Genomic DNA, 12,046 nt, shown 5'->3' with positions numbered 1-12,046 from the left:
GGCCTGTATCTGTCATTGCAGTGTCATTCAGGACAATTCCCAAGTCCCGAAAATGCCCCCATATTTCCCTCTCCCTCCCCTCAGAACCTCCAGTGGCCACTGCCTCCACATCAATGATAAACATTCTTCCATTGGTAGAATCACAGTAAGTCTGTAGTAGAATAACAGTGAGTCTACTCTAGTTCATCATTCATTCCCCAATCCTTCGGATTCTGAGATGGTGATGCCCACTCCGCGTCTAATTGAGAGGGGGCTTAGATCTGTTTGAACCTCTAGTTAGTACTAGAGTTGATAGGTATACATCCAAGAGTTTTAAATCTTTGGGCTGTCCATTTGCCAGCTGGGCCCTAAATCTCAAGAGAGTTGCAACACCTACTCTCCAGTTCATTGGACTCACCTGGGACAACTAATAAGGAGATGATGGACAACACCCATCCCAAGAAACTGAGAGAGTCTGCAACTGCAAGCAAGATAGTTCCATCCATCTGCCTCTCTAGTCTTTTAAGAGTCAGTCTCAAGTGAATTTATTTAATGAAGAATGAGTCCACAGACCCAAATCATAGAACCTCTGCTAGAGACAAGAAACTGACGTCACTAAAGGGTACACTTTTCTAGGAACTAAAAGTCCACTCCCACATCATGTATGTACATCACATCAGTTTCTCATTTGCTTACATAAAGCCATATAAATACTGACACACCCTTACTCCTTGTGTGTTCTTTGAAGACACTTTACTTATACCAGATTTCTGCCACTATATCACACTTTCCTTATTATGGGTAAGAAGCCACGATTCTTTTAGGTCCATTATTTCACCATGTATGATGCTTCTAAATCATTCCATGGACTGGGAGCTTGTCCTTGACAGTTTTAGTGAGCCTACCTGTTGCCATTACCCCTCATTTCCAAGGTGCATTTCATTTTTGAAGACTTGAGCCCACTCTCTGCTTACTTCAGCGTGTTTTCTTGATTATACAAATTCCAATATACATTTTTCTGAATAGTCCCTATATTGTAGACCTTTATGGAAGAATGTTAGTCATAATGTAGTTTTTCCCATAAATTATAGCTTTCTTTTCAACTTATAATTTGTTTTTAATCAAAGGAATAATTCCTCAAATTTAAATGAGAATTTGCCCAATTCAAAGCTCTCTGCTCAGCACTAGTGGAATATAAAGAACAAGGCAAGGGCCCTGGCTTAAAACAGCCTTCGTGAATTCCATGTTAACTTGACGTTATTCCTGCAGCTATTTGTTTTAGATTTTTTTTTTTTTTTTTTTTTTTGAGTTGGCCATGTATTTTCTATCTGACTGTTTCTTTGAATAACTATCAGCAACAATTTTTTTTCATTCTTTGCCTCGCAGGTACTACAGTGCAACCATTCTGCAGATGTCTGGTGTTGAAGATGACAGACTCGCAATATGGCTGGCGTCGGTTACAGCCTTCACAAATTTCATTTTCACGCTCGTGGGAGTCTGGCTTGTTGAGAAAGTGGGTCGCAGAAAGCTTACCCTTGGTAGTTTAGCAGGTGGGTGCCTGGACGATGAATCCAGTTATCAGTGTTCCTCTAATGATAATGTTCCTCAAAAATATAATTCTAATATTATTTTTGATGTGGGTTTCTTAACCAAATGATACAAAATTAGTGTTCCTTGAGGGGGAAAATCTTTTAATGAATGTTAAGATATGTGACTAGAAACTAGAATTGTAAGAACAATTGGGATCTACTTAGGGTAACATTTGTTTTTAATTCTGTTCAAAGATACATGTGAAAAGAATAATCATTTTTTATTCTATCCATGATTGAAAAACTTGGTATTTGTAAACTAGGTTTTTTTTTTTTTAAGAGAAGTCTATTTACAGAAAAATCATGCAGCAGTACAGAGTTCCCATAAACACAGTTCCCTCTCACAGTTTCCCCTATTATTAACATTTTGCATCAGTGTGGTAATTTTGTTCCAATTGATGAAACAATATTATTATAATTATACTATTAACTATAGTCCAGATTTACATTAGGGTTCACTTTTTGTGCTGAGCAATTCTGCAGTTTAAAAATTTTTTTTATTCTGGTGTCGTATATACAACATAAAGTTTTCCATTTTAAGCACCTACCAATATACAGTTTATTGGTCTTACTTACATTCACAATGTTGTGCTACCACCAGCAGTGTCCATAACCAAAACCTGTCCATCATCCCAATTATAAACTCTGTTTCCATTAAGCATTCGTTCCCCATTTGCGACCATCACTCTGGTTTGGTAACCTGTCTTCTAGTTTCTAACTCTATGGATTTGCATATTCTCATCATATTTAAGTGAGATCAGACAATATTTGTCCTTCTGTGTCTGAGTTATTTCACTCAACACGACACCCTCAAGGTTCGTGCATATAGCATGCATCAACTAGAATGAGAAGTTCTGACTTCTAACATTTTATCATCAGAACTGCATTCCTTTTTACAGACAAGTACTATTCCATTGTATGTATATACCACATTTTGTTATTCCATTCATCTGTTGATGGACACTTGGTGTTTCCATCTTTTCTGGCAATTGTAAATAACGCTGCTGTGAACATTGGTGTGCAAATATCCGTTCAAGTCCCTGCTTTCAGTTCTTTGGGGCATATACTTAGAAGTGGGATTGTTGGGTCTTATGATGAGTCTATACATAACTTTCTGAGAAACTACCAAAATGTGTCTACTTGATTTTTAGCGTATGTTATATTTTAAAGTTTGGAATCTTATTTTCTTTCAGAGCTCTTTCAACAGTGGAGTACTGGAACCATATAATTTCTTTACAAAGCAGGGACAGACTCCCTTTGTATTTGAAGCAACCCTAAATTCTAGGGTAAATCCTGACTGGTTACATCTGTCCTTTATGATAGCTAAATAAGGCACAACTTTTCTCAATTTCACGTTTCCTTTTGTTTGAATTCTGCCCATTATATTTACTAATTCTCTGAGACATAAAGGCTGTTTCCCTTCACGGAATGAGACCCATCTTTACTGTTGTTTTCACATGGTTGCATCATATAATTTTCTTTTTTTGGCAACTATTCAAGCAGATTCCTGCCTTTCAATTGATTGTGCTCTAATAGCTCCTTTATAAATTTGTTTGGGGTAAGAATGCTTTTTCCATTAAAATGTAAAGTCTGCAGGCTAACCTAACTCCATTTTATTTTAACCAAATTATACCTAAAACAGATCTAATAAGATTGCTTCAACTCTTGTCTCAGATTTCAAAAATAAAATAAATTCTGAGTTCCTACGCCCCCATCCCTAACCCCGGAAGGAAGAGTGGAATGCTGCCCGCTTCCTGCTCTCCCCAAGCAGTGGAAACCCTCCCCTGACACAAGGAGAGGAGCCGACCCTCACCTCTGGGGGAGGGGAGAGGAAGAGCGTCTGAGTAAGGGGCAAATATGAGTGCAACAACCAAGGAAGAGAGGGCAGTGAGAGGTGAGGGGGAAGTGGCAGCTTAACACCGCGTATTCACAAACCCGTTGAAGAAACCCGAGATGTTGAGCTTGGAGAAGAAAAAGATTGACAGGAGACCTGACAGATACCTTGTTCCAGCAGATGGTAGATATTCTAAAGACAAAGGTTTTCACTTAATGCAAGAAAAATATTCCAGATAGAGCTATCTAACAGTGCATTTGATGATCATCTCTCAACAAGAGGAGGACTGACCGTCAGGCAGTGATGTGCTAGAGATAGATTCCCACAGTAGCCTGGGAATTGGCGCTCATATCCCTGATATTGAGGTCGTCTCTAAGAGGATGTAATAGATGCTTTCAGGCTTTTGTTAATGGACACCCTCATTTTTTTATGGTGTCTCTATCTTGCTACCAAAGACGCCCATGTTTTAAATATTCTAAAATTTGAGATTTGGCTTTTGAGGTCTGGGGAAACCACTAATTATGCCCTGTTTCTACAGCCCATGTCCCTACATCTCTTGTATTCTAATCCTAGAAAACACTTTCTTGTTAGTGCTGTAGAATTTTGAAGCTGTGTAAATGGGTGCCAGAACCAGACAGGGTTTGAAATGTGGGGGTCTGGTCAGGCTCTATTTATCATCTGTAAACGGGGGTCGTTCTGCCCCTGCTTCGTAGCGTTGTAATGAGGATTAAGCACGTTTGTTAGGTCTAACAGCCCCTGGAACGGTTCCTGACGGGTGGAGGGGCGCGCAGAGCATTTGGGCAGTTGCCAGGAGATGCGACGCCCTTGTTTTGACCATCCTATGAAATAGGCTTGTCTCAGCGTCCTCCAGGGACTTTCTTAAACTCTGCTGGCTGATGTCCTGGCTCACCTTTGTGTGTGGTTCCTCTGCCACAAGGCTTTCCAGTGCCCACCCCTGCCCATTGAGACGAAGTCTAGACAGTTACTTGGATGGAAAGACCAGTAGCTCTCAGGGCTGTTAGCATGAGCAGCCTGTGGCCCCTTTTCTTTCCCGCCTTGTTCTCTTTTCTGCCCCCACCGCCCCCATCCCAGCTCCGTCCACTACCAGTCCTAGGCAGTGATTCCTCCAGCCTGCGACGACTTCTGTTCAGTAGACCCCCGGTCTCCAACCTGTGTGGTCAGGGGACGGGACGAAGTGGATTTTACACCGGCCTCGGCGTTGGAAGGCTTGTTGCATGTACCAGGTTTCCTCGTCAGCCTGGACGTGTCCGTGTATTAATAACTAGGGCCAGTGCTCGAGGCAGCTCCTCTTTGTAACGGGTTAACTAGGTTCCTCCCGAACACCGTGGCCTTGGGAAGTTTACACCTTCAGCAGACGTCATGCTGGCCCACGGCCTTGTTAGTGCCTTAGTGTTACTCCAGCGTGACCCTCACAAGAGAGGTCAGCAGACTTAAATGCTCATTGATTCAGTGTTAGTCATATTGTTATTTCAGCATGTTTTTGTTTTATTCATTCTTACGTAGGTGTTTCTTTGATACTTTAATATTAAGTGTGGTACTAAGCACTGTTCTATTTTTAATTTAAGTTGACTGACAGCTTGTAATTTTTGGCTCTTTTGATTCAGTATTCTTTACTATTTTATATTTTTATCTAGGTCTTATTTTCTATGTTGGATTAAAAATAGTGAACAAATTGTATGTCCAAACAACCTTTGTGAATAGGTATTTATTCTTTAAAAATTAGTACAAATATACTATATTTAGCTAGACTTGGACAAAGAAATGCTTTGGACAAAGAAATATATGTAGCCCATGAATACTTTTAAGTGTAGGACATTCTGTGGTGTTCTGACTTCTAATGTTTTCAAAGCTTGCTCAGAAAACTAGGATTTATTGTAAATATTGCAAATTTAATGACAAATTCTTGATTCTCTTAGTAGTAGAGAGTTTATGTAGCTTTATTGGTAATAGAAAGCCAGAACCACTGAGTTTTTCTTTTTCCTAGATGTTTTGGTAGTGGAATATTTTGGAAAACCTTGCTCACGTGTTGTCTCTGTCAGAATTACCTGGGGTACTTACAATGAAATGTGAATTCTTGGACCCTACCCCATACCTACTAAATTAGAAACTCTACAGATGGAGTCTGGAGCTTGTGCGTTTTAAACAGGCACCCCAGGTGATACTTGTGCACACAAACTCTGAAAACTGCTGCTCTAGGAGAGTCATGGGAAGGGGGCAGTTGTTTTTTGTTTTTCTTTTTCCTGAGTATTTATTAACAATCCAAGCCCGTGCCAGGTAGTTAATGTAAGTTATTACGTCAGATATTTTGAGAATGCTGTTAATGCAACACGTTTCGCTTCCGTGGAGAACAACTTTATTGGAAAAATTATATTAAAATTCCAAAGAGTAACAGTATGCTTGTTGAGAGAGACTCTTCTTTTGAAATATAAAGTGCCAAAACTGCACAGCACACCGAAGAAGATGTTTTCATTCAAAGCTTCCTTGTATAACACTCAAATTAGGTGGAAGTAATGAATCATTTGTCAATAATGATAATAATTTTGAATACTAACAAGTGTCTGATAAAGCATTTGTAGCAGTAAATGAAAGGGAATAGGTAACTTAAGGTACTTTTATGCTTTAAGGGTAAGTAATTATATGACAGGAAAGAGTAAATTACGAAAGCTGGGTGGTGGTTTTAAATTTTGTTCCATAAATAAAGTCGTTTAAGACACCGTCATTCTTCTTAAGGAGTTTATCTCATAAGGGTTACTAAGCCTGGTGAGCGTCACAGTCATTGTGGAGCTGTGTAAAGCTCAAAATATCTCATCTGTACGTTTCTGGAGATTCTGATTCAAATGCTGGAGTCCATCCCAGGCATTTGCTCTCAGGAGGAAGCCAGGATTGGGAGGTATTGTTCTGTTGTAAAAAAGAAGGTGATGGTGTACTACTCACTTTTAACTGTATTAAAATAAATGCAAATGAGGTTAAAATAAAAATAAATTCTGTGCTTAAACCTTCAGCTCTTTATGATCTTGTGTATCCAGAATGGTCCATTCCCCATATTTTGCAGGTTCCTTGGACTATTTTTAGAGATGGATACGAGTAGATAAATTGCCCATATTACACCACTCTCTCTCATCTAGGATATTTGTACCAGTCCCATGATCTCAATCCGGTAGTCTTAACTTTTTTGTTTGTTTTCTTCACAATTAGTCAATATTACAAAAATCCTGGTATAATGGTCCATCCATTCAACAAATAATGATTGAGATCTGCTCTATGCCCATCAGTGGAATTGGGCATATGTAAGTATATGCCAAGCATATCTTAGAGTTTGTGATTCATCATGGGAGACAGGTTATTTAGTGAGGGTTAATGAACGATGAGTATCATCATTCCTCCACGTCTTAAGGTATCAGAGTTTCTTGGTTGAAAAATATTTAGACTGTATTCTTTCCTGTCCCAGGTCAATATGCTGTGGAAATATAGCACAATCCTTGGGGATTCAGTTCTTTTATAAACAATTTAATGGTAAAACTCATGTCTGGTTTTCTTGTGCTTTGTTGGAGGTGAGAGAGAGAGAGATAATTTTCATGTCGTACCTAATACATCTCCTCTCTTGAGAGAAGATCCTCTTTTCTGTTTCCCAATTCAAGGCTTGATCGTCTTTTGAGAACACAAATGCTTCAAACTATTCCTATCTCTGTTTGAACTTGAAGCCAATGAGGGGGAAACAGACTCTGGTTTTAGGTGTTTGGCTTTATTGCCCTGTTAGTGGATCATCCCTTCAGGCCCACCCCTCCCTTCACCTGCTTTGTACGATTTTGAAGACATGAAATGTCTTCTATATGTTCTGCTGCCCATAGTATAACAACCAACATTTAACAGTGTTTTATGGCATTACATAGTATAACATAGTATAACAACTAACATTTAACAGTGTTTTATGGCATTACATAGTATAACACAGTATAACAACTAGCATAGTATAACAACTAACATTTAACAGTGTTTCATGGCATTACAAAAAGCTTTCAGATCCATGATGACTTCTGAAAGTCACTGCAGGTCTGTACGGTGAGCACTTTTCTCTAAGGCCCATTTTACAGACGTTAACATTAAATTTTGGCGCTGTCTTGAGCCTTATCCAAGATCACGCCATCAAGAAACAGCGGAGCTGGGACTCAGCCCTGCCCTTGATGCCAAGCGAGCACAGCTCAGGGGGCTTGGCTTGCTGCGGCCTCTCTGTACCTTAAACATGGACCCCTCACCTGCTGCACAATCCCATTGCACGTCAAGTCTCTCCCAGTGGTCTTTTATCCATCCTGTTAGTAATATTTTTTGGTCATATCTTAATTACCTCCCAGTTTAACTAGTAAGAACTTTGCTACTACATACATGCCCTCTCCTAATTCCATATTTTAAAATATCGCCACATTCAAATAAACTGCACAAATTAACATGGCAATATTTTCTTTTATCCCATGACCCTTGTTGTTTATCCTCATAATGTCTTTTTTGCAGAACAACAGTCAGAAATTTACAAGCTTTCTTATTTCCTGCCAGGGATTAAAAAAAAAAATTGGTGCTTTAAGTGCTATGAATAATCACTATTCCTATACCTTAAAATCAAAGAAAATACTCTGTTTTCAAGTACCAACCAGAAAGGCAAATGAATGTACATGTTTTAGCATGCTCAGAACCTTAAAGTCTTCTGAAAATGCTGCTACTTTTTAAATAAGGAGCGCTCTTTCAACTCCTTTAGAAAATACCAAATCTGTTGCTTTTTAGTTTCCTTATGTGACCAAAGCCATTAGAACATAATTATTAGAACATAATGTAAAATTTCTGGGCACTGAAAGGAACACTTGGTGTGAACCTGTGGCCTTCCATACTTCCTGGCATGTTGGACACTCAATAGTGTTGGTTACATTAATTGATTTTGAGACTGTCAACCATCCTTGGTGTTTCTTTAGAAAATCAATCTCAATATGCTGTTGCCTAGCAAATGTATGTGCTTTGAATTTCACTCTCATCGTGTCTCACAAAGAATGTACCTAGTAAGTTTTTAAATTTATATATCTGTTAGGATCTTATTTTTTTTTTAATCCAGGGAAAATGGTTCAAGGTATTTTCTCAGAGGTTTGCCTTGCCAAATGCAGTCTGCCTTGGAAAAATGTGGTCAGCTATTCTCTGATGTAAAACTTTTTTTTTTTTTTTTTTTTTTTAAGGTACCACAGTAGCACTCATTGTTCTTGCTTTGGGATTTCTTCTATCGGCCCAGGTTTCCCCTCGCATCACTTTTAAACCAGTAGCTCCATCAGGTCAGAACGCTACTTGCACAAGATACAGGTGAGATTCCATTATATTCCCCTTTCTTAACCTAGCACTGTTAACTTTTTTGTCTGTTTTTAACTCTTCTAAAACTTGGGAGGTAATGTAAGAGCTTTCTGGTTATGCAGGCTTTTGGGGGAAGAGAAATTTGTATTCCAGGTGAAGTAAATAACTTTTATCAGTAATTAAACTTTCCCCAGATGCATATATCCAACACAGTGGATTGTCATCTAGATTATCTAGGTGAAAGTTTTCCCCTACTAGGGCACTTCCAGAGGATTAAAAAGTGGAAAGAGAGGCTGGGAGTGAGTGAAATTGTGGTTTAACGGCCAGCTACAGGCATAACAGTATATTAAGTTTAATGGTTTGCACACCATGTCATAGACGGATGGAGAAATGAATGGGACTGCTTCAAACCGCCCTACAATGGGGCCAGGCGAGATTCTGAAGAAAGAGACACTAAATGCCGGAAGCATTTATTAGGGGAAATATGTGGCTACAGCTACCCCACCCCCCCAAGTGGGCAACAAGATGGCAAGAAGTTCACTAGAGAATGTCTACCCCTGTGGCATCTGCTCCACAGGTTATATGTGGTTGAGGAACTAAGGTGGCTAAATGCCAGGGGCTTGTGTGCAAGGATTGGGAAAACCTCTGGATGTGTGCTCTTTTCTCAAGGTGTGCTCGGGTGGGCTGTGCTCAAGGTGATAGCCCCCAAAGCTCAGCGTGCTTCCACCGTGTTACGGAAAAGGATGCCTGAGGCGAGGCCTGTCCTGGGTCAGGTCCGAGATGCTCTCTGTATCACACAATTGGTTGGCTTAACTGCTGGGAGTTGGTTGGCTCACAGTTTTGAAGGCATTGGCAAAGCCGCGCTTTCTTTCAGAGGCTGTAGCGTTCTGGTGATGGATTTTTGGCAGACCTTCATCCCATCATGGTCTTTCTCTGTCTCCTCGGTTTGTCCTTCCATGTCCAGTTTCCTTTGCTCACAGGGACCTCAGCCATATTGGATTCAGGACCACCCACCTTCAGTGTGGCCACACCTTAGCTAAGACCATCTTCAGAGATCCTATTACAAATTGGTGCATGACCGTAAGACCAGGGGTTAAGATCTGCACACGCCTTGTGTGGCGGGCGTGATTCAATCTCCAGCACTGGCTGCTTGCTGTTCTTCAGGCTCCTCTTTTCTAGTCTCCACACAGATTGTCTTCAGGACTTTCAGTTAATGGAAAAAAAACGGTGATGTAGCAGCCCCTCTGTCTAGCCCTTTCAGATGCTGCTTGTATCGTTAGGTAAGATGGCTTGTACAATTTAGATGATTTTATTAATTTAATGAGGCTGGCAGGTAACCTCCTAAATACAGTTTTTAACTATACTCTAACTCTCTTTGGGTGAGAATTGACAGAAGGGTCTGTACTTCTAATCCACTGTACTTTTTCCTTTTCACGTGTCTGAATTGAGAGTCTTAGTATAATAGAATCATCTGAGAAGGCATTTAAAGCTACCCATGTCTCCTTCCACAGATTTGCTTCACCAAGGCAGTGGAGTATAGTTTAGAGACATTCTCTAGAAGATCCTGGTACACTTGCCATTAAGACGCACTGCCATAATTCTTCTGTGGTTTTTAAGCTGTCAACTTCCTTTCCTTTTTATTTTCTTCTTCTTCAGTATTATTCAAGCAAGAACTACAAATGTACTACATGTGGTTCGTTTCTATATAGTGGTGCTTTATGGTGTCCTCTCCTGAGAAAGTTCCAAAACTTTCAGCCTGACAGGCTCTTACTTCAGCTGTAGACCTCCCTAAGACGGTGGTACAAGTTTTGAGAAAAAATTTGCCCCCAATTACTTGACCCCTTCAAAGTTCAAATAATTCTTAAAAACATAACACTGCGTACGAATTGAAATTTTCTATCATTGTTGAATTACTTTTGCTGCTCATTGATTTCCTTTAACGTATTTTCATTTCTTGACCTGATGGCAGAGCTAATATGCCTTATTATTAATAAGGTGTTAATTAGGGGTTAATATTAAGAAAAAGGAAAAAAATGTTACATCCGTTGACTAATAGCCACAAGCCATTTGAGATGACAATAAATGCATATGAATTGTTAAAAAGCAGTGTCTATCATGTAACTTATCTCCAAATAATGGTTCATATCTTTGTCAGCACTTAAATACCCAGAACCCAAATTTGACATCTGGAGAGGAGGATTATGAAAGGACTTCTTGAAGGAAGCTAGCCAATTATGGGGCATAATCAGGAGTCCCCATGACCTTTTTATCTCTACACATGGGCTTTTGGCCGAAGTCCTGCTCAGACCCCACAGCCTACCTGACCTTGTTTATTTCCCACAGTCAAAAATTGTGTCTTGGGAATCCGGTAAGACAGGAAATATGACTGTACTTTAAATAAGTTTTTAAAGAGTAGGGAAAGAGCACTCCAAGAACAATAAATGACGTGTGATATCTGTTGTAGTCACAGAATTAGCCAGCAGAGCTGGGCCACGTCAGGCATGAAGGAAAGAGAGGCACAAAGATAGACTGGGTGGCAGGACCTCACAAGCCACGTGGGGAACTTGGGACATCATTTTAAGAATTCTGAGAAGCCTTTAAAAAGTGATTAGATGGGAATGACATTATCAGATGGTGTGTTTAAAATATGATCTGGCTACAGAGTGGAGAATTGATTAGAGAAGGACAAAGGGTGACGATGAAGTGAGACCAGGAAAATTATTCAATAGCCTGGGCAAGATTTAATGCAGCCCTGGTAGGGGCGGTGGGGATGGAGGGCTCAGGAGCTATTCTGGAGGATGAGGGGAGGGCGGGGTTGATTGGTCAGACGGCATGTAAGGAGAAATGCCGTACAAACGGTTAGAACAGTACCAAGGGTGAGAAAAAGTCCTCTGAGCTGAAGTCTCGCTGTGTCTGCTTCTTAGAGGTAAGATTCCAGGGATTTGAATCTAGAGACCCTTCCTCCTGTTCTCTGGTTAGAGTACAGCAGTCACATAAGCAGAATAATATTCAATGTTTGCTGTCACTTATATTCTTATTTGAAATGCCCTTTTCGCTCCTTATTGAATTTGACAGACTTCTCAGAAAAACTCGTCTAAACCTGTCCATTCAGATCCGCAGTAACCAAGAAAGGTAGAGGGAATGACCTAGATCTTTTATAATCTAGAAGGACCTATATTATCATGTTAGGACCCATCATCGTCCTTGATAAATAAGGTCATCCTGGAGCTTTGTTCACATTTGAAGTCAGTCCCTCTTGTTCTTAATAAAGAAAAGGAAAAAGCCGTCCAGTATTGTGCGA

The 12,046-nt window shown here is 39.9% G+C and overlaps 1 protein-coding gene across 1 annotated transcript in view; it reads left to right on the top strand.

Moving 5' to 3' along the window:
* The window catches only part of SLC2A13 (solute carrier family 2 member 13), a 374,114-nt gene that overhangs the window by 257,317 nt on the left and 104,751 nt on the right, over positions 1-12,046 (top strand). Inside the window, exons 5-6 of the mRNA XM_058307802.1 lie at positions 1,366-1,529; positions 8,637-8,757. Of these exons, the coding sequence (XP_058163785.1) occupies positions 1,366-1,529; positions 8,637-8,757 (285 nt within the window). The remainder of the gene's footprint in view (positions 1-1,365; positions 1,530-8,636; positions 8,758-12,046) is intronic.

This window comes from Dasypus novemcinctus, chromosome 12 (assembly GCF_030445035.2).
Source record: "Dasypus novemcinctus isolate mDasNov1 chromosome 12, mDasNov1.1.hap2, whole genome shotgun sequence".
Classification (NCBI taxonomy): Eukaryota; Metazoa; Chordata; class Mammalia; order Cingulata; family Dasypodidae; genus Dasypus; species Dasypus novemcinctus.
Note: the sequence above shows the minus strand (reverse complement) of the source record. Positions and strands in the feature narration are given on the sequence as shown.